At 42.5% G+C, this 18,679-nt stretch overlaps 1 protein-coding gene across 9 annotated transcripts; it reads right to left on the minus strand.

Moving 5' to 3' along the window:
* Positions 1 to 5,014: 5,014 nt before the first annotated feature.
* LOC112672010 (sterile alpha motif domain-containing protein 1-like) lies at positions 5,015 to 18,581 on the minus strand. Of its 9 annotated transcripts, none has more exons than XR_007406779.1 (4): positions 18,192 to 18,339; positions 17,808 to 17,872; positions 12,741 to 12,855; positions 5,015 to 5,273 (listed from the first exon to the last, which is right to left on the minus strand). XR_007406779.1 is itself a non-coding variant. In XM_049103356.1 (3 exons), exons 1-3 carry the CDS (start codon positions 18,507 to 18,509, stop codon positions 5,141 to 5,143), a joined length of 516 nt encoding a protein of 171 aa, XP_048959313.1. In that variant the 5' UTR covers positions 18,510 to 18,581; the 3' UTR covers positions 5,015 to 5,140. The 9 variants fall into 9 exon arrangements, 1 of the variants encoding a protein (XP_048959313.1); XR_004810285.2 differs by having other exon boundaries at positions 11,947 to 12,855; XR_007406783.1 differs by lacking the exon at positions 18,192 to 18,339 and adding an exon at positions 11,947 to 12,112 and having other exon boundaries at positions 17,808 to 18,123.
* Between the last annotated feature and the right edge of the window lie 98 nt (positions 18,582 to 18,679).

Raw genomic sequence — 18,679 nt, forward strand, 5'->3', positions numbered from 1 at the left:
ACCCCAAAACAGTGAAATTCACATATTATAGTAGATAGTGATGTGAGGAATGTGTATGTGAAGACTAGGTGAAATTTACTTCTAGATAATGGAGTACTAATTTTCCCATTGGAATAAGTGTAGTGAGAGCATTCTCAAGGATCATAAATCTATCAATAGGATAGAGAAATCTTGTTTTAATTCTGCTTCATATTATCCGAGCATTTAACAGAATTCAACTACCAACTCACCTGCATAGTGCATCAAACTCAACTTGTATTAAAAATCAAAATTGTATTCCAGAGTTATCCGCTTTCAGCTATGTTTTACAGCACACGCATGAATACCACTCCACAGTAAACATTTGGATTAGTTGGTTTTTAAAAAAGATTTTTAATTTTAGCAACACTGAATATTAAAGTAGCAGTACAAGTCTGCAGATCATTCACAAAACGAATGTTTCAAAGCACAAAAACATTTATAGAAGACTGACAGGTGATAGAATTAAATTTTGTGTGGCTAAGATGAAGCAGATTACATACAGTAATAAATACCTCAATTTGCTGTTTAAGATAAGTTTCAAAATTCTGATTCCCAACAATTTTCTAAAATATTAAAAGAATTGCATTACCTCAAACTTTTTATATAACATACAACTTTCAAATATTTATTCACATTATTTTAAATTGGCGCAATTTGGGATCCCTGGGTGGCGCAGCGGTTTGGTGCCTGCCTTTGGCCCAGGGCGCGATCCTGGAGACCCGGGATCGAATCCCACGTCAGGCTCCCGGTGCATGGAGCCTGCTCCTCCCTCTGTCTGTGTCTCTGCCTCTCTCTCTCTCTCTCTCTGTCACTATGAATGAATAAATAAAATCTTAAAGGAAAAAAAAAGATTAAAAAAAAAAAAAACAATTGCACCCAAAAGCATAAGAGACCTAGGAATAAACCTAACCAAAGAGGAAAAGGATCTATACTCTAAAAAGTACAGAACACTTCTGAAAGAAATTAAGGAAGACACAAAGAGATGGAAAAATATTCCGTGCTCATGGAATTGGAAGAATTAATATTGTGAAAAAGTCTATGCTACCCAGGGCAATTTACACATTTAATGCAATCCCTATCAAAATACCATGGACTTTCTTCAGAAAGTTGGAATAAATCATCTTAAGATTTGTGTGGAATCAGAAAAGACCCCGAATAGCCAGGGGAATATTGAAAAAGAAAGCCAGAGCTGGGGGCATCACAATGCCAGATTTCAGGTTGTCCTACAAAGCTGTGGTCATCAAGACAGTGTGGTACTGGCACAAAAACAGACACATAGATCAATGGAACAGAATAGAGAATCCAGAAGTGGACCCTCAACTTTATGGTCAACTAATATTCGACAAAGCAGGAAAGACTATCCACTGGAAGAAAGACAGTCTCTTCAATAAATGGTGCTGGGAAAATTGGACATCCACATGCAGAAGAATGAAACTAGACCACTCTCTTACACCACACACAAAGATAAACTCAAAATGGATGAAAGATCTAAATGTGAGACAAGAATCCATCAAAACCCTAGAGGAGAGGGATCCCTGGGTGGCGCAGCGGTTTGGCGCCTGCCTTTGGCCCAGGGCGCGATCCTGGAGACCCGGGATCGAGTCCCACATCGGGCTCCCAGTGCATGGAGCCTGCTTCTCCCTCTGCCTATGTCTCTGCCTCTCTCTCTCTCTCTGTGACTATCATAAATAAATAAAAATTAAAAAAAAAAAAAAAAACCCTAGAGGAGAACACAGGCAACACCCTTTTTGAACTCGGCCACAGTAGCTTCTTGCAAGATACATCCATGAAGGCAAAGGAGACAAAAGCAAAAGTGAATTATTGGGACTTAAGATAAAAAGCTTCTGCACAGCAAAAGATACAGTCAACAAAACTCAAAGACAACCTACAGAATGGGAGAAGATATTTGCAAATGATGTATCAGATAAAGGGCTAGTTTCCAAATCTATAAAGAACTTCTTAAACTCAACACCAAAGAAACAAACAATCCAATCATGAAATGGGCAAAAGACATGAAGAGAAATCTCACAGAGAAAGACATAGACATGGCCAATACGCACATGAGAAAATGCTCCGCGTCACTTGCCATCAGGGAAATACACATCGAAACCACAATGAGGGGGCAGCCCGGGTGGCTTAGCAGTTTAGCACTGCCTTCAGCCCAGGGCCTGATCCTGGGGACCCAGGATCCAGCCCCACATCGGGCTCCTTGCATGGAGCCTGCTTCTCCCTCTCCCTCTCCCTCTGCCTGTGTCTCTGCCTGTGTGTGTGTGTGTGTGTGTCTCAGGAATAAATAAAATCTTAAAAAAAAAAAAACCACAATGAGATACCACGTCACACCAGTGAGAATGGTGAAAATTAACAATTTAGAGGATGTGGAGAAAGGGGAACCCTCTTGCACTTCTGGTGGGAATGTGAACTGCTGCAGCCACTCTGGAAAACTGTGTGGAGGTTCCTCAAAGAGTTAAAAATAGATCTGCCCTATGACCCAGCAATTGCACTGCTGGGGATTTACCCCAAAGATACAGATGCAATGAAACGCCGGGACACCTGCACCCCGATGTTTATAGCAGCAATGGCCACAATAGCCAAACTGTGGAAGGAGCCTCGGTGTCCATCGAAAGATGAATGGATAAAGAAGATGTGGTTCATGTATACAATGGAATATTCCTCAGCCATTAGAAACACAAATACCCACCATTTGCTTTGACGTGGACGGAACTGGAGGGTATTATGCTGAGTGAAGTAAGTCAATCGGAGAAGGACAAACATTATATGTTCTCATTCATTTGGGGAATATAAAAATTAGTGAAAGGGAATAAAGGGAAAGGAGAGAAAATGAGTGGGAAATATCAGTGAGGGAGACAGAACATGAAAGACTCCTAACTCTGGGAAAGGAGCAAGGGGTGGTGGAAAGGGAGGTGGGTGGGGGGTGGAGGTGACTGGGTGACGGGCACTGAGGGGGGCACTTGACGGGATGAGCACTGGGTGTTATGCTATATGTTGGCAAATCGAACTACAATAAAAAAATATATATACAGAAAAAAAAAAAGTCAGCTAAAAAAACTCAGCTCTGCCCGGAATTTACTATTTGCACCAACCAACAGTTAGGATAGCTCCTGACTTCCCTTAGAGCACTTACTAATTATGAATTCTTCCTCGGTCCCTTTGATATGTATATATATATCTCTTATAACTCCGAAGCATCTGTGTCAAGGACCTGAAAGCCATTTCCTTGAAATGAAATGTATTTATCAGGAAAGATAGGGCCTCTGTTTCCCAATCTCTGTGGGAGGATAGAATTCTAATTTCAATAATTATGAATGCAGCTGACCTAATTGCATTTATACTTTTATTTTTTTTTTTTAGAGAGGGCATTCTCTTGAGGGGGAGAGGGGCAGAGGGAGAGACTCTTTAGCAGGTTCCATGCACAGCGAGGAGTCCCAGGCGAGGCTCCATCTCACAACCCTGAGATCATGACTTGCACAGAGCCACCCAGGTGCTCCACATTTATACTTTTTAATATTTCATTTCTTTGACTCTACTTGAGCCTCTGCTTGCCCCCCACATTCTGCTTTTAAAATATCCTATGATTTCTGCACAAATTAGAATGGAGCTCAGCTCTTCCCCTATCAGTAGTTAAGGTAAAATCTATTTTCACCACCTTATGTCCAGCTGTGTTTATCTTTGATACCCTGAAGAAATGAGATGGACTCCCCATCCAAAATTTGGTTTGGATGTCAAAATTGATGCACTCCACGTGCACAAAGAGGGTATGAAAAGGTTTATTACTCATATAATGAGGCTTTCTGGCATGAACAAGAATAGTCACCACACAAGTCTAAAAATGGCTTAAGAAAGCTGGGAAAAGGGCAGCCCTGGTGGCTCAGTGGTTTAGCGCTGCCTTGGCCGAGGGCATGATCCTGGAGACCCTGGATCGAGTCCCATGTCGGGCTCCCTGTATGGAGCCTGCTTCTCCCTCTGCCTGTGTCTCTGCCTCTCTCTGTGTCTCTCATGCATATATAAAATCTTAAAAAAAAAAAAAAAAAAAGAAAAGAAAAGAAAGCTGGGAAAAGACTGGTTTAAGGGTTTTATTGTGATTAAGGGGTGGGACTGGGGCTCTTGCATACCTTAAACTTCCAGAGTCAAAGGTGGGAGCACTTGGGCTTTCGCATCAACCTCATTGACACCGTGCAGGTGGAGGATGAGAGGTAGAGCTTGAAAGCTGTCATCTTGGGACACCTGGGTGGCTCAGCAGTTGAACATCTGTCTTTAGCCCAGGGCATGATCCTAGAGTTCTGAGATCGAGTCCTGACATCGGGCTCCCTGCATGGGCCTGCTTCTGTCTGCCTATGTCTCTGCCTCTCTGTGTGTCTCTCATGAATAAATAAATAAATAAATACAACCTTTTTAAAAAAAGAAAGTGGTCATCAATCAAAGGTCAAATATGGAGTCAGACTCTCTGTTATACAAACCCAGTGGTATTAAAAAAAAATAGATAAGAGGGAATTGGCCAACAAAGATGAAATTATAGCAAAGAAAGCAAAAGTTACAGTGCTGACAGTGAAACAAGTCAAAATGTAATTTCAGAAAGTATAGCTGGCCAGGGGAATATCAACACTGTCACCAGTTTAAGAGGCTCTGGATTTACAGCCAGAGGAACTTGCTGAAGGGGAACTCATCGACATAAATGAGGGAAGTGACAAAAGGGACAAAGATGTCCCAAGGAAGTGATATTCTTTTTCTGGGTTTGTTTTTTGTTTTTGTTTTGTTTTGTTTTGTTTTTGAATTTTATTTTTATTTATTTTTTAAGTCACCATGTTAGTCTCCTATCAAGTGTTTCATGGAGTGTCCAGCAAATTGCTAGTGCAGATATGAAAATAGTGGCACCAGTGTCCCTAGCCAATTCAGTTCTTAGGAAATTGCTATGGAGTCACAAATCTGCAGGCACTTTATTAGTTATTTATCACTACATAACAAATAACCCATGATCTGGTGGCTTAAGACAACACATTTTTATTGTTTCACACCACTTTTGAGACTCAGGAGCAGCTCATCTGTGCAATTCTGGCTCAGGTTTTCTCTTCATGTGCCACCACAACCCTCAGTCAAGTTGCAGTCACCCGAAGGCTTGGCCAGGGCTGACAGATCCACTTCCAGGATGGCACACCACATGGCTATCAGCAGGCACCTCAGCTCCTTGCCGCGGGAGCCTCTCAACATGGCAACTGGCTTCCCTCAGGGCATCCGATCTGAGAGAGGCAGGGGGAGGGGGAGGCAGAAGCCAGGGTGTCCTTTAGAACCTGGCCTCAGAAGCAACATGCCACTTCTGCAGCATCCTATTGATCTCCCAGGCAACCTTCACAATACAAAGGGGACAATACAAAGATGTGAATATGGGGGCAGGATCACTGAGGATGACAAATCACCCAGAAGGAAGAGGACAGACAATGTGATGGTGTCCTCTGTAGAAAGCAGTCAGGGCTGTGTGTGTGTGTGTGTGTGTGTGTGTGTGAAGTTCTTCACATCCATATTTCTTTTCTAGATATTCTTCTGCATTTTTTCTTTCATTTTCAACCCTTCCCTTGTATTCTGGTTTTACTCTTTGTAGTTAAAATATGAAAAAAAAAAAAAAAAAAAAAAAGGTTCGGGGCTTAGTCGGTTAAGCATCAGACCCTTCATTTCAGCTCCTGATCTTAGGGTTGTGAGATAGGGCCCTGCCTCAGGCTCCATGCTCAGTGGGGAGTTGACATAAGCTTCTTTTTCTTTCTCCCTCTGCCCCTCTCCTGCTTGCTCTCTCTTGCTCTCTCTCTTGCTCTCTCTCTCAAAATAAAATCTTTTAAAAAATGGCTAAGACGGGGATGGCTGGGTGGGCTCAGCGGTTGAGCCGCTGCCTTCTGCTCAGGGCATGATCCTCTAGTCCGGGATTGAGTCCCTCATTGGGCTCCCTGCATGGAGCCTGCTTCTCCCTCTGCCTGTGTCTCTGCCTCTCTCTCTGTGTGTCTCTCAAAAATGAATAAATAAAATCTTTTAAAAAGATAAAAATAGGGCAGCCCCGGTGGCTCAGCGGTTTAGTGCCACCTTCAACCCAGGGCCTGATCCTGGAGACCTGGGATCGAGTCCCACGTCGGGCTCCCTGCATGGAGCCTGCTTCTCCCTCTCCCAGTGTCTCTGCCTCTCTCTCTCTCTCTCTCTCTCTCTCATGAATAAATAAATAGAATCTTAAAAAAAAAAAAGAAAGAAAGAAAAGAAAAGAAAAGAAACTGAATGATGAAGCAGGCAGGTGTAGCATGTTGGTATCTGGGATAAGATCATAGCAGATATGATTGGTATGATCTGGAGATAGCCAGGAAGCCAGAAAGGCTGGAGGAAGGGGATGTAGGAAGAAGAGGTCAGATGGTGGATTGAGAAGCGGATTCTGCAGTGTCTCCATCATCCCTGGTTCTTAGCACACTGCTGTCCTGCTCCTCTGAGAACCAGTACAGTTTTTATTTTGTGATGCAGAAACTCTTTTCTAGTATCCCACTCCTCTTCCACTCTACCGTTAATTAGTAGGCATTGCCAAGGCTACAATAATAAAGATGTAAAATTTAGAATTGACAATGCTCTTCCAAATAGATTTCTGGAACGATCATCACAGTGAAGGTGTTGTCAATCACGTATCATTGACAATGAAGCGCTATTTTTTGTACCAAGTCTTCAATATCTGCTGTATATTTTACACATAAGAGCATCTCAATTCAGATGCTAAGTTTTCATCAGAAATACTTGATCTAGGGACGCCTGGGTGGCTCAGCAGTTGAGCATCTGCCTTCGGCTCAGGGTGTGATCCTGGGGTCCTGGGATCGAGTCCCAAATCAGGCTCCCTGCATGGAGCCTGCTTCTCCCTCCGCCTGTGCCTCTCTCTTTCTGTGTCTCTCATGAATAAATAAAATCTTAAAAAAAAATACTTGATCTATATTTAGATTTCATAAAATTTACTACGGAAAAAATATCTATAGGGGCCTGGGTGGCTCAGTCAGTGAAGCATCTGCCTTCGGTTCCGGTCATGATCCTGGGGTCTTGGGATCCAGCCCTGCATCCAGCCCTGGGATCCTCCCTGTTGAGCAGGGAGCTTACCTCTCCCTCTCTCTCTGCCCCTGCTCCCCTTGCTTGTATTCTCTCTTTGTCAAATAAATAAAATCTTTTTAAAAAAATTAAAGGGAAAGACTCAGTTCTTTAGTCACAGTAGCCACATTTCAAGTGCTCAACAGCCACATGTGGCTTCATATCAGACAGGGCAGTTTTATTTTTATTTTTTAAAAGATTTTATTTATTTATTCATGAGAGACACAGAGAGACAGGCAGAGACAGGCAGAGGGAGAAGCAGGCTCCATGCAGGGAGCCCGACCAGGACTCAATCCCAGGTCTCCAGGATCAGGCCCTGGGCTGAAGGAGGTGCTAAACCGCTGAGCCACCTGAGCTGCCCACAGGGCAGTTTTAGACCAAACATTATCTTTTTAAGGAATTCCTCTGTGCATACCTTAATTTGTGTTTCCACAAGATTTGTGTTTATCTCTTCATTATACTTATATCTCATTATAAGGCATGACTTTTTTTTTTTTTTTAAAGGCTTGATGGTTTTTTATAACTTTTCTTGGAATTAGACTGATATTAAAAAAGATTCCAGGGATCCCTGGGTGGCGCAGCGGTTTAGTGCCTGCCTTTGGCCCAGGGCACGATCCTGGAGACCCGGGATCGAGTCCCACGTCGGGCTCCTAGTGCATGGAGCCTGCTTCTCCCTCTGCCTGTGTCTCTGACTCTCTCTCTCTCTCTGTGACTATCATAAATAAAAAAAAAAAAAATTAAAAAATTTAAAAAAATAAAAAAATAAAATAAAAAAGATTCCACTCTTAGGCATCTTCCTATCTCCAATGGCCCTTCCTAACCAAAACAAGGGCTTGGGCAAGTTGTCACATTTAGTAAACAGATTAGTAGCGTAGTGAATTAGTGACCTCCCAAAAAGATAGGTCCAGGTCATAATCCCTGGAACCAGTGAAGGTGACCTTATTTGGTATAAGGTTCTTTGCAGGTATAATTAAAGGATCTCAAGATGAGATCATCCTGGATTAGGGTGGGCCCTAAATCCAATGACCAGTGTTCTTTTAAGACATAGAAAAGGAGGGATGCCTGGGTGGCTCTGTGGTTGAGTGTCTGCCTGCTGCTCAGGGCCTGATCCCAGAGTCCCGGGATTGTAGTCCTGCATTGGGGTCCCTGCAGGGAGCCTGCTTCTCCCTCTGCCTGTGTCTCTCTCTCTGTGTGTCTCTCATGAATAAATAAAATATTTTAAAAAAATATATAGAGGGGATCCCTGGGCGGCTCAGTGGTTTAGCGCCTGCCTTTGGCCCAGGGCGCGATCCTGGAGTCCCAGGACTGAGTCCCGTGTCGGGCTCCCGGCATGGAGCCTGCTTCTCCCTCTGCCTGTGTCTCTGCCTCTCTCTCTCTCTCTCTCTATCATGAACAAATAAATAAATCTTTAAAAAAAAGATATAGAAAAGGAGCTGTACAGAGATATACAAGGAAAGAGCCATGTGAAGATGGTGGCAGAGATTATAGGGCAACCACGAGCCAAGGAACACCACAGATTGCCAACAGCCAGCAAAAGCTGGGATAGAGGACTAGAATAGATCCCCTCTCAGAAACTCCAGAAGGAGCCAATTCTCCCAACACCTTGATGTTGGACTTCTCTGGCTTCTAGATCTGTTTTAAGTCACCATGTTTGTGGCAATTTGTACAGCAGCCTTAGGAAAAAAAAATAGTCTATATCACTGCCACAGATTACAATCATGTCAGGAGACAGTCTCAGGGGAGTGACTGAACTGGTAAAGCACCTCCCTGGATGTTATTAATAACCAAAGATGGGGATCCCTGGGTGGCTCAGCGGTTTAGCGCTTGCCTTCAGCCCAAGGCATGATCCTAGAAACCCGGGATTGAGTCCCACATCAGGTTCCCTGCATGGAGCCTGCTTCTCTTAAATAAAATCTTAAAAAAATAATAACCAAAGAGGATTCTTATGACTGGAATATAGATAATAAGCCATTAGACTCTGAATATGATTTTGGAGAAGGAGCAAGGAGAATAATATATTCTTGTAATAGAACTAAAGGTTTTCAATAGGCCCCATGCAATATTTTACCTAACGATATAACACCAAAAGAACTCCAACACATTAAATCTGGTAACCAAACAAGGGTACTTAGTATCACTATTATTAATATTGTCCCCAAACTTTTATCAATGCAATAATTCAAGAAATAAAAGTAGATTATCCTTTTTATTTAAAAATATTTTATTTTATTTATTTGAGAGAGAGAATGAGTGAGAGATAGGGAATGAGAAAGGGGAGGAGCAGAGGTAGAGGGAGTAGCAGACTCCCTGCTGAGCAGGGAGCCCAACATGGGATTTGATACTAGGACTCTAAGATCATGACCTGGGCCAAAGGTAGATGCCTGACCCCACTGAGCCACCCAGGCACCCTTCATATTATAGTTTTATATTTGGATCTGTGATCCATTCTGAGTTAACATATAAGGTGTTAAGGTTTCAATTAGGGTTCATTTTATCTGCATATGGATAACCAATCATTCCAGCACTGAATTGTTAGACTATCCTCTTGCCATGAATGTGTCTGCAACTTGTCAAAAATCAATCGATCATATTAGTGTCAATTTCTGGCTTCTATTCTGTTCCACTAATCTATTGATCCCTTCACCAATATCATGCTATCTTCATTCTTACAGCTTTTTAATAAGTCTTAAAATTGAGTAGCATGTTTCCTCTAACCGTGTTTTTCAAAACAGTTTTGGCAGGGTGCCTTGCCTGATTGGCTCAGCTAATGGAGTGTGTGACTCAATCTCGAGGTCATCAGTTCCAGCCCCACGTTGGGTGTAGAGCTTGCTTAAAATAGTTTTAGCTATTCTGTTCTTTTTTCCATCATACACTATTTCTCTTTATCTCTGGTAATTTTCATTGTTCAGAAGTCTGCTTTGTTTGATATTAATATAGTCACTTCAGATTTTTTTTAAAGATTTTATTTATTTATTCATGAGAGACACAGAGAAAGAGGCAGAGACACAGGCAGAGAGAGAAGCAGTCTCCCCACAAAAGCCCAACGTGAGACATGGTCCCAGACCCTGGGATCATGCCCTGAGCTAAAGGCAGGTTGTTCACCTGTTGAGCCACCCAGGTGTCCCGTCATTTCAGGTGTTTTTTTTTTTTAAAGATTTTATTTATATATTCATGAGAGATACAGAGAGAGTGAGGCAGAGACACAGGCAGAGAGAGAAGCAGGCTCCATGCAGGAAGCCTAATGTGGGACTAGATCCCAGGACCCCGGGATAATGCCCTGGGCTGAAGGCAGGCACTCAACCACTGAGCCACCCAGGCATCCCACTTCAGATTTTTGTTTACTGTTCGATGTTATATCTTTCTCTATCCCTTTATCTTTAAAACTACCTGTACAGACTTTCTTGTAAACATTTGTCTTTTTTTAATCCATGCTATTTCGGTTGTTTAATTGGTTTGTTTTTGCCATTTATATTTTGTGCCAAAAAGAGTTATTAACATGGCAGGCCTGAGCCTGCTAACATTATCAAGGCCAGCTTGAAAGGCTGGTCCTTGGCTGCCATCCAAGAACTCTCCTGGTAAACAGTTGACTACACTCAAAAAAAACTTTCCCTTAAGTGATAAGAGTGACTACTGCACCTAAACTAACAGACATGTAAGCTGAACACCTGCTTTCCTTCTGGACATCTGAAATTTCAGTGACTATCACAAGTAATATTGGCACTGTGTGCCTCCATGACTGACTCCCCAGGAAGATCCTGAATTCCTAGCCTTTGGTGAGCTCCCCTTGTAGATGACACTTCACAAAGTTGTTGCAGCTTGTTGCTGGGGGAATTCAGTACATCCTATGTGACTCCACCAAAAGCACTCTGGGAAGCTCAGGTCTGGTTTCTTCTAGACATCACCCTATAAGCCTTTTTCCCTCTGCTGATTCTGCTTTACATCCCTATAATGTCATCAATCTTAGCCACAAGTATGACTATATCTTAAGTCCTGTGCATCTTTCTGTGAAAAATAATTTAATTTAGTAATAGAAATTTTAGTTAAATGTTTTACTTTAGCAAAACACACCTAAAATAAACTAACAAAAGGTGCCTGGATGGCTCAGTGGGTTAAGCCTTTGGCTTAGGTCAAGATCCTGGGGTCCTGGGATGGAATCCTGGGTGGGACTCCCTGCTCAGCTGGGAGTCTGCTTCTCCCTCTGCTCCTCTCCCCCCACTCGTGCTCAATCTCTCTCTCATAAATAAAAAAAATAAAATAAAATAAAATAAAATAAAATAAAATAAAATAATAAAATAAAATAAAAAACAGTAAAAAGAAAGCTTAATTGAGGCTTCAAAATTTCATACAATCACAAAGACCAAAATCCTACAGTATTATGTTTCAATTTACAAATTTAATGTTATAAAATCGTAACTTAAAGGATGATAATTGAACAAAAACAGATTAGAGGGGCAACTGACTGGCTCAGTAGGAAAAGCTTGTGATTCTTGATCTTGGACTTGTGAGTTTGATCCCCACATTGGGTGTAGAGATTACCTAAATTTAAAAAACAACTTAAGGGCAGCCTAGGTGGCTCAGCAGTTAAGTGTCTGCCTTCAGCCCAACGCATGATCCCGGGATTGAGTCTCGCATCAGGCTCCTTGCATGGAACCTGCTTCTCCCTCTGCCTGTGTCTCTGCCTCTCTCTCTCTGTCTCTGTGTCTCTCCTGAATAAATAAAATCTTTAAAAAAAATAATAAAATAAAATAAAAATAATAATAATATAATAAAATAAAAAACAACTTAAAAAAACAAAGAGATTACGATGAAAAGGGGCACCTGTGCGGCTCAGTCAGTTGAGTGTCAGACTCGGTTTCTACTCAGGTCATGATCTGAGGCTCATGGGATTGAGCCCCACATTGAGGCTCCATGCTCAGCACAGTTACTGAAGATTCTCTCCCTCTCTGCCTCTACTCCTTCCCCTGCTCATGCACTTTTTTTCTCTCTAAATAAATAAATAAAATATTTTTTAAAGAAAGATTAGAATAAAAAATTTAAAATTTAAAAAATTATGAACCTAATACATTTAATTGAATTTTTCAAAAGCATGTCTCTCTCTTGAATTGTTCAAGAGCAACATGGTATAAAAGTTTTATTTTACATAGCTGAAATCATTTCAATATACATATTTAATTTCTGAGGTATACTTATACAATATAAATTGGAATAAGCTCAAAATGCAAGAGACATTTTGAGGCATTACAAAATACTGAAAAGGAAATTTTTTTTTAAATACTGATTTCACAAGTTAATGGTGCAAATCGGTTACACAGCTTCCACTTCTGTAATAACAGCTGCTCATTGTTCCTGGGCTCTCTGTATAAGGTTAGACTGAAGTCAGTGGAGTTTTCCTATAAAACAAGTTATATCAGCTTGAGCTGTTTTGACTAATACTATATAGTCACTGCCCATCAACACCGATCTGCTTCAGTTCTGTGGGATTTGAATACTTTAATATATCTGTGTTCCATGGCTTCTCTATTTTTTTAAGTCCATTTGATATAATCTTCTGATTAGACTTCAACAAAAAATGAACACCTGATGCCCCATCTTCAACTCTGGAAATTCTGTACCTCTCAGCAAATAGCACCAGGGTGAGGTGGGCTTTCACTGCCTTCAAGACCAAGCATCAGAGAAGGGACACTGGATAGGGCAGCATCAAACTAGTTTGGGTACAATCTTTTGTAGCTGAAAATGAAACAAAAATAGAATAATTTTTCACTTAATATATGTAACAAGAATACATAAGAAACATTATTTTTCCCCATTTTGTAGATAAGGAAAGTAAGGATGAATGAAATTATATAAGGGGCCTTAAGAATATCAAGTATGGGGACACCTGGGTGGCTCACCAGTTTAGCATCTGCCTTCGGCTCAGGGTGTGATCCTGGAGTCCCAGGATCGAGTCCCACATTGGGCTCCCTGCATGGAGCTTCCTTCTCCTTCTGCCTATGTCTCTGCCTCTCTCTCTCTCTCTCTCATGAATAAATAAAATCTTTTTTTTTTTTGAATAAATAAAATCTTAAAAAAAAAAAAAAGAATTTCAAGTATGTTTCAGTCCTGAGATTTAATCCCAAGACTCTTGATTCCAAAGCTTGTACAGATACGTCCACCCTGCCTGTAAGTACTACCTAACATTACAAAAAGTCTACAATTGAATGGAATCCAAATGGAATCCAAATGTCACTCAGAACGGACAACTTGAAAAGATGCAAGAAGCTTCAGAGACAGTCTGAGTGCTGAGGCTCCCTCTTTCTTGAGCCCAGATGGCTGGAAAGCAGCTATGGGTTCACTCCCAGGCTGACATAGTTAGCATGACCAGTGAGGCAGAGAAGTACCCTTGGCTCTGGCAGCACTCAAGATACCTTGGGAATGCTACACCACTCCCGTCTCCTGGCACCTGGACCATACCACACTCCATCCTGTTGTCAATAAAGGGTATAGGTGAACAGTACCAAGAGTCATGCCAGCAGAAACTCTTACATGACATCTAAGAAAAAAACAATGTGTTGATTTTTCTCAGAGCATTACTCAACTGGAAGGACAAAACCTAATACTGAAGGAAACTAAGCCAATACACTAAACAGGAGGTTTTGAAATATGTATAATATATTCAGAGAAATATGAGAGTCTAAGGCACTTGTAAAAGAACATCCTTTATGCAAAACAGTTGTTAATTTTTTTTTAAGATTTTATTTATTTATTCATGAGAGACACAGAGAGAGAGAGAGAGAGAAAGAGAGGCAGAGACACAGGCAGAGAGAGCAGCAGGCCCCATTCAGGGAGCCTGACATGGGACTCGATTCCAGGTCTCCAGGATCACACCCTGGGCTGAAGGCGGCGCTAAATCGCTGAGCCACCCGGGCTGCCCGAGTTTTGTTCATTCTTACATTAAAAATAGGTCAAGGGATGCCTGTCTGGCTTTGGCTCAGAGCATGATCTCGGGGTCCTGGGATCAAGTCCCACATTGGGCTCCTCGCAGGGAGCCTGCTTCTCCCTCTGCCTATGTCTCTGCCTCTGTCTCTGTCTCTCATGAATAAATAAATAAAATCTTTAAAAAAAGGACATAAAAAGAAAATAAAAATAGTGTCAAAATCTGAAAGAAATGCTCATCATATTAAAGAAATATCAGAAGAAAATTTGTACAGTGAAATAGTGAGCTGGAAGATGCAATCAATGATCTCAAATGCAGTGCAAAAGAAAAGAGCAAGTGTGAGCTTTAGTTATAAGGGATGAAACTGTAAATTCTAATAGCCAACTATGAATGTTCTAAGAGGTAATAAAAGAGAATTAATTTGGGGTAATACTTCAAGAACAAGAAATAATGCTCCAAATTGCAGAACAATAGGCATCCATAGATTATATGTATTACTATACAACTAAAAAAAGGATATATTCAGATGCCTTGAATATACTGGGAATACAAATATTTCTCAAATTAAGGCAAGAGTGCCTTAAAATGTCATGACAAAATTTGGTAACTTCTCTGTAATATTCTTAGTTATAACTGTTAATTATAATAAAAACTCTTACACTTAACCAATAATACTGGCTTACTTGTTTGCAATAGGAAGTATATTTACAGAGTATAATTAATGATGGAAGCTGAATTTCACCTTAATGATCAAACCTAGTTTTTAACCCATTGTCTACGGCTTTAACAATTGTTATGATAAACAGAACCAATAAAATGATTGTTCTTAATGGTTTATGATCATAAGCAACCAGCTGCTTTATTCTTTTTCTTAAGGTCTTATTTATTTATTTATTTGAGAGAGAGAGAGCACACAAGCAGGGGGAAGGAGAAAGAGAATCTCAAGCTGATTCCCTGCTTTTGCACATGGGGCTCAACCTTACAACCCTGAGATCATGACCTGAGTCAAAATCATGAGTCAACCAACTGAACCACCTGGACGCCTCCCCATCTTGCTTTATTCTTTTTACAAGTTTTGGTTAAAATAAACATGGGTAAAGAACAATCAAGTTCATTTCTCAAAAAAAAAGTCCTCCCTCAAATGAAAAGAACATCATAAACTATGTGATGACTTCAGACTAATTAATATATACACAATTGTAAGGGGAGGTGGGGAAAACAAAACAAAATATTTGAAAAAATGATAGCCTACAACTTTAACTGTAAACCTGCAATTCCAAGATGCTCATTGAACCCTACACAAAAGAAACATGAAGAAAAACTACACCAAAGAACATCCTAATCAAATTACTCAAAACAAGTGATTAAAAAAAAAAGAAAAGGAAAGGAAACCAACTCAAGCCAGTAAAAACAGACATGTTAAATAAATAAGATTCAGATTTCTCACCCGAAACAATGCAAGAAAGAAGACAATGGAGCGACAGCTTTAAAGTACTGAAAGACAAGATTCTAATTGTAGAATAGTAAAAAATATCTTTCAAAAATGAAGGCAAAGCTTCCAGTCCAGGACAAGATAGAGTAAATACACTTCATATTCCTCCACTACGTACAGCTAACCATCCTGAACATTATATAAATAAGACTGAAATGTAGAAAGAAAACAGCAAATCAAAAAGGGATTTGGGGACCCAAGAAATGACATAATGTCAGAGTCCATGGGTTTTCTTTTTGACTCGTATATCCCAGACTATGGTTAGAATAGCCAGCAATCTGAAAATGTCAATGGATGCAGATTTTTAAAAAGATGCTTTTTCCAGCCAGAGGACAGGAAAGGGGCAGTGTTACAAGACAGAAAACTTTTAGATAATAAACATCTGGCTCCCAGCCAAACTCCACAGAAAACAAGTGTGGCACCACCCCTTCCATATAAACAAAAGTCTAATAGGAAGACTAGAATTGAAACAAAACAGAGGATCATAGGGGAAAAGGGGAAAAAATTAAACAAAATGAAATCAGAGAGGGAGACAAACCATAAGATTCTTTTTTTTTTTTTTTTTTTTACCATAAGAGATTCTTAATCATAGGAGGGGCATTTGGGTGGCTTAGTGGTTGAGTGTGTCTGCCTTCCGCTTAGGACATGATCCCAGGGTCCTGGGATCCAGCCATGCAGGAAGCCTGCTTTTCCCCATCCCTCTGCCACTCTACTTGTGTTGTCTTTCAAATAAATAAATAAATAAATAAATAAATAAATAAATAAATAAATAAATAAATTCTATAAAATAAAATTCAAAAACAGTAAAGAGAAGGGTTGATGATTGAGACTATACCAAGGGTTATAAGGGTAGAGTTCTATTTCTTTTTTTTTTGTTTGTTTTGTTTTTTTTTAGAGTTCTATTTCTTAAGATTAGTGGTAGATACACAGATTTTAGGTTCAGGAGTATTCTTTTCACCTTCAAGGCATGTTTTACAATATATTTATTTTTATTTTTATTTTTTTAAAAGATTTTATTCATTTATTCATGAGAGACACAGAGAGAGGCAGAAACATAGGCAGAGGGAGGAGCCGGCTCCATGCAGGGAGCCCCGATGTGGGACTCAATCCTCAGATCCCAGGATCAGCCCTGAGCCAAAGGCAGATGCTTAATCGCTGAGCCACCCAGGCATCTCTATATTTCTTATTTTTAAAATGGAAAAAGAAAACTACACACGAAAATCTTGATCATACAGAAAATATATGAGAGAGCTTGAGACAAAGCTCTGGACCCATAACCACACCTCTGAATTTAGGCTCATTCCAAGATGAGCTATCAAAAAGGAACCAGGGCAAATTGTAGTCAAGAGTACGACTAGGAAAAAAAAAAAAAAAAAGAGTACGACTAGGGATCCCTGGGTGGCCCAGCGGTTTGGCGCCTGCCTTTGGCCCAGGGCGCGATCCTGGAGATCCCGGATCGAATCCCACATCAGGCTCCCGGTGCATGGAGCCTGCTTCTCTCTCTGCCTCTCTTTCTCTCTCTCTCTCTCTCTCTCTCTGTGACTATCATAAATAAATAAAAATTTAAAAAAAAAGAGTACGACTAGAAAAAGGGAAAGAAAAGCAAAAGGCTGACTACACACAGGCAACAGCAAAATGTGACCAAGAGGCAGAGGAAATCAATGAGAGAATATTTCAGACCAAAGTATTCAAATTTAGTGAAGCAGATAAAGTGCAGAGATGCATATAGGAAGAAGTAAAATTTCTGAAGAAGAAAAGTTCAAAGGTTTGAAAATAATTCCTGAAGAGTAGAAAACGGGGCTATGGAGAAAAGAGTTTTTGAGTAATAAAGGCTTGTTACGAGTTTGTGACTGTTGAAATATGTAAATATACTGGCTTTAATTAAGAGCCCCCCCCCGCCGCCACCTCCAACACCCCGCCCCGCCAAGTCGCACCCTTCGAGGTGTCCCTGCAAGCTGGCGCAGACGTCTCGGCTCTGCAGGTCCGGGGTGCCCACCGTCTAGGGCTCTCCTGACATCCCTCCAAGTCGGGCCCTCTAGATCCCCTTGTCTCCATCTCGCCAGACGGACTAGCAATACCCCCACTGGAGCCAAGAATCTTGGCTTCCTCTATAATGAATCCACCCTACACACACACACACACACACACACACACACACACACACACACACGCCGAATCCCAGCCCCGCCGCCCCCAGCCCAGAGGGCCCAGTTCTCGGTCCGTCCCAGCGGTGCGGCCCTCAGCCTCCGACCCGCCGCCCGTCCCGCCCCTCACCTCGGGCTCCGGGTCTCCACGCTCCCGCTCTTCACATCCGGCACCTCGATCGTCCCTCTGAGCACCTAGAGGAGGGTGGAACGCGGGGAACTTGGCAGTTGTAGCTGAGGCAGTTGAGGCTTGTTTACCATCACCATGGAAACCCCTGGCAGCGCGCCCTGGGCGGGGCCCCGAGGGGCGGGGCCTGGCGCGCGGCCGGCCCCGGCGCACAACTCCCGCCCGTCGGGCGCACGCGGCGTTTCCCGCAGCCCGCTTGCTCCGGGCTCGCCCAGTCCCCGCTCGGCCGCACCCCAGCACCCGAGGGCCGCTGCCCGGAGAGCCCGCGCCCCCACCCCACTTCCGGCTGCTGGCGTGACCGCCGGCCGCTTCCCCGCGGAACCCCACCTTCTTCTCCCGAAGACGCGGCTGGAAGGACGCAGGGAGCGGCGCGGATGGACCCTCGGCGGGCGGCGGGCGGCGGGGCCGCGAGGGCGCCCTTGTGACGCGCCGGGCTCGCCGCGTGATCCGTGGGCCCGGCGGGTGGGGGCCGGGGCTGCGGAGGCGGGGCGGGAGGGGAGCGGCCGGCCGCGCGATCCCGACCCCCTGAACCGACACTGAAAGCACCGCAAGGGACCCCGGGCGGCGCGGCGGTTTAGCGCCGCCTTCGGCCCAGGGCGTGGTCCTGGGGTCCCGGGATCGGGTCCCACGTCGGGCTCCCCGCATGGAGCCTGCTTCTCCCTCCTCCCGTGTCTCTGCCTCTCTCTCTCATGCGTAAATAAATAAAAATTAAAAAAAAAAAAAAAAAGCACCCCACACAGGGAGCCCAGAAGACGCGTAGACGGAAGACCGCTCTGAGAGGAGGAAATGGGAGTCGGTTCCCGCCGAGGGGGGCA

Source organism: Canis lupus, chromosome 28 (genome assembly GCF_003254725.2).
Source record: "Canis lupus dingo isolate Sandy chromosome 28, ASM325472v2, whole genome shotgun sequence".
NCBI classification, from domain to species: domain Eukaryota; kingdom Metazoa; phylum Chordata; class Mammalia; order Carnivora; family Canidae; genus Canis; species Canis lupus.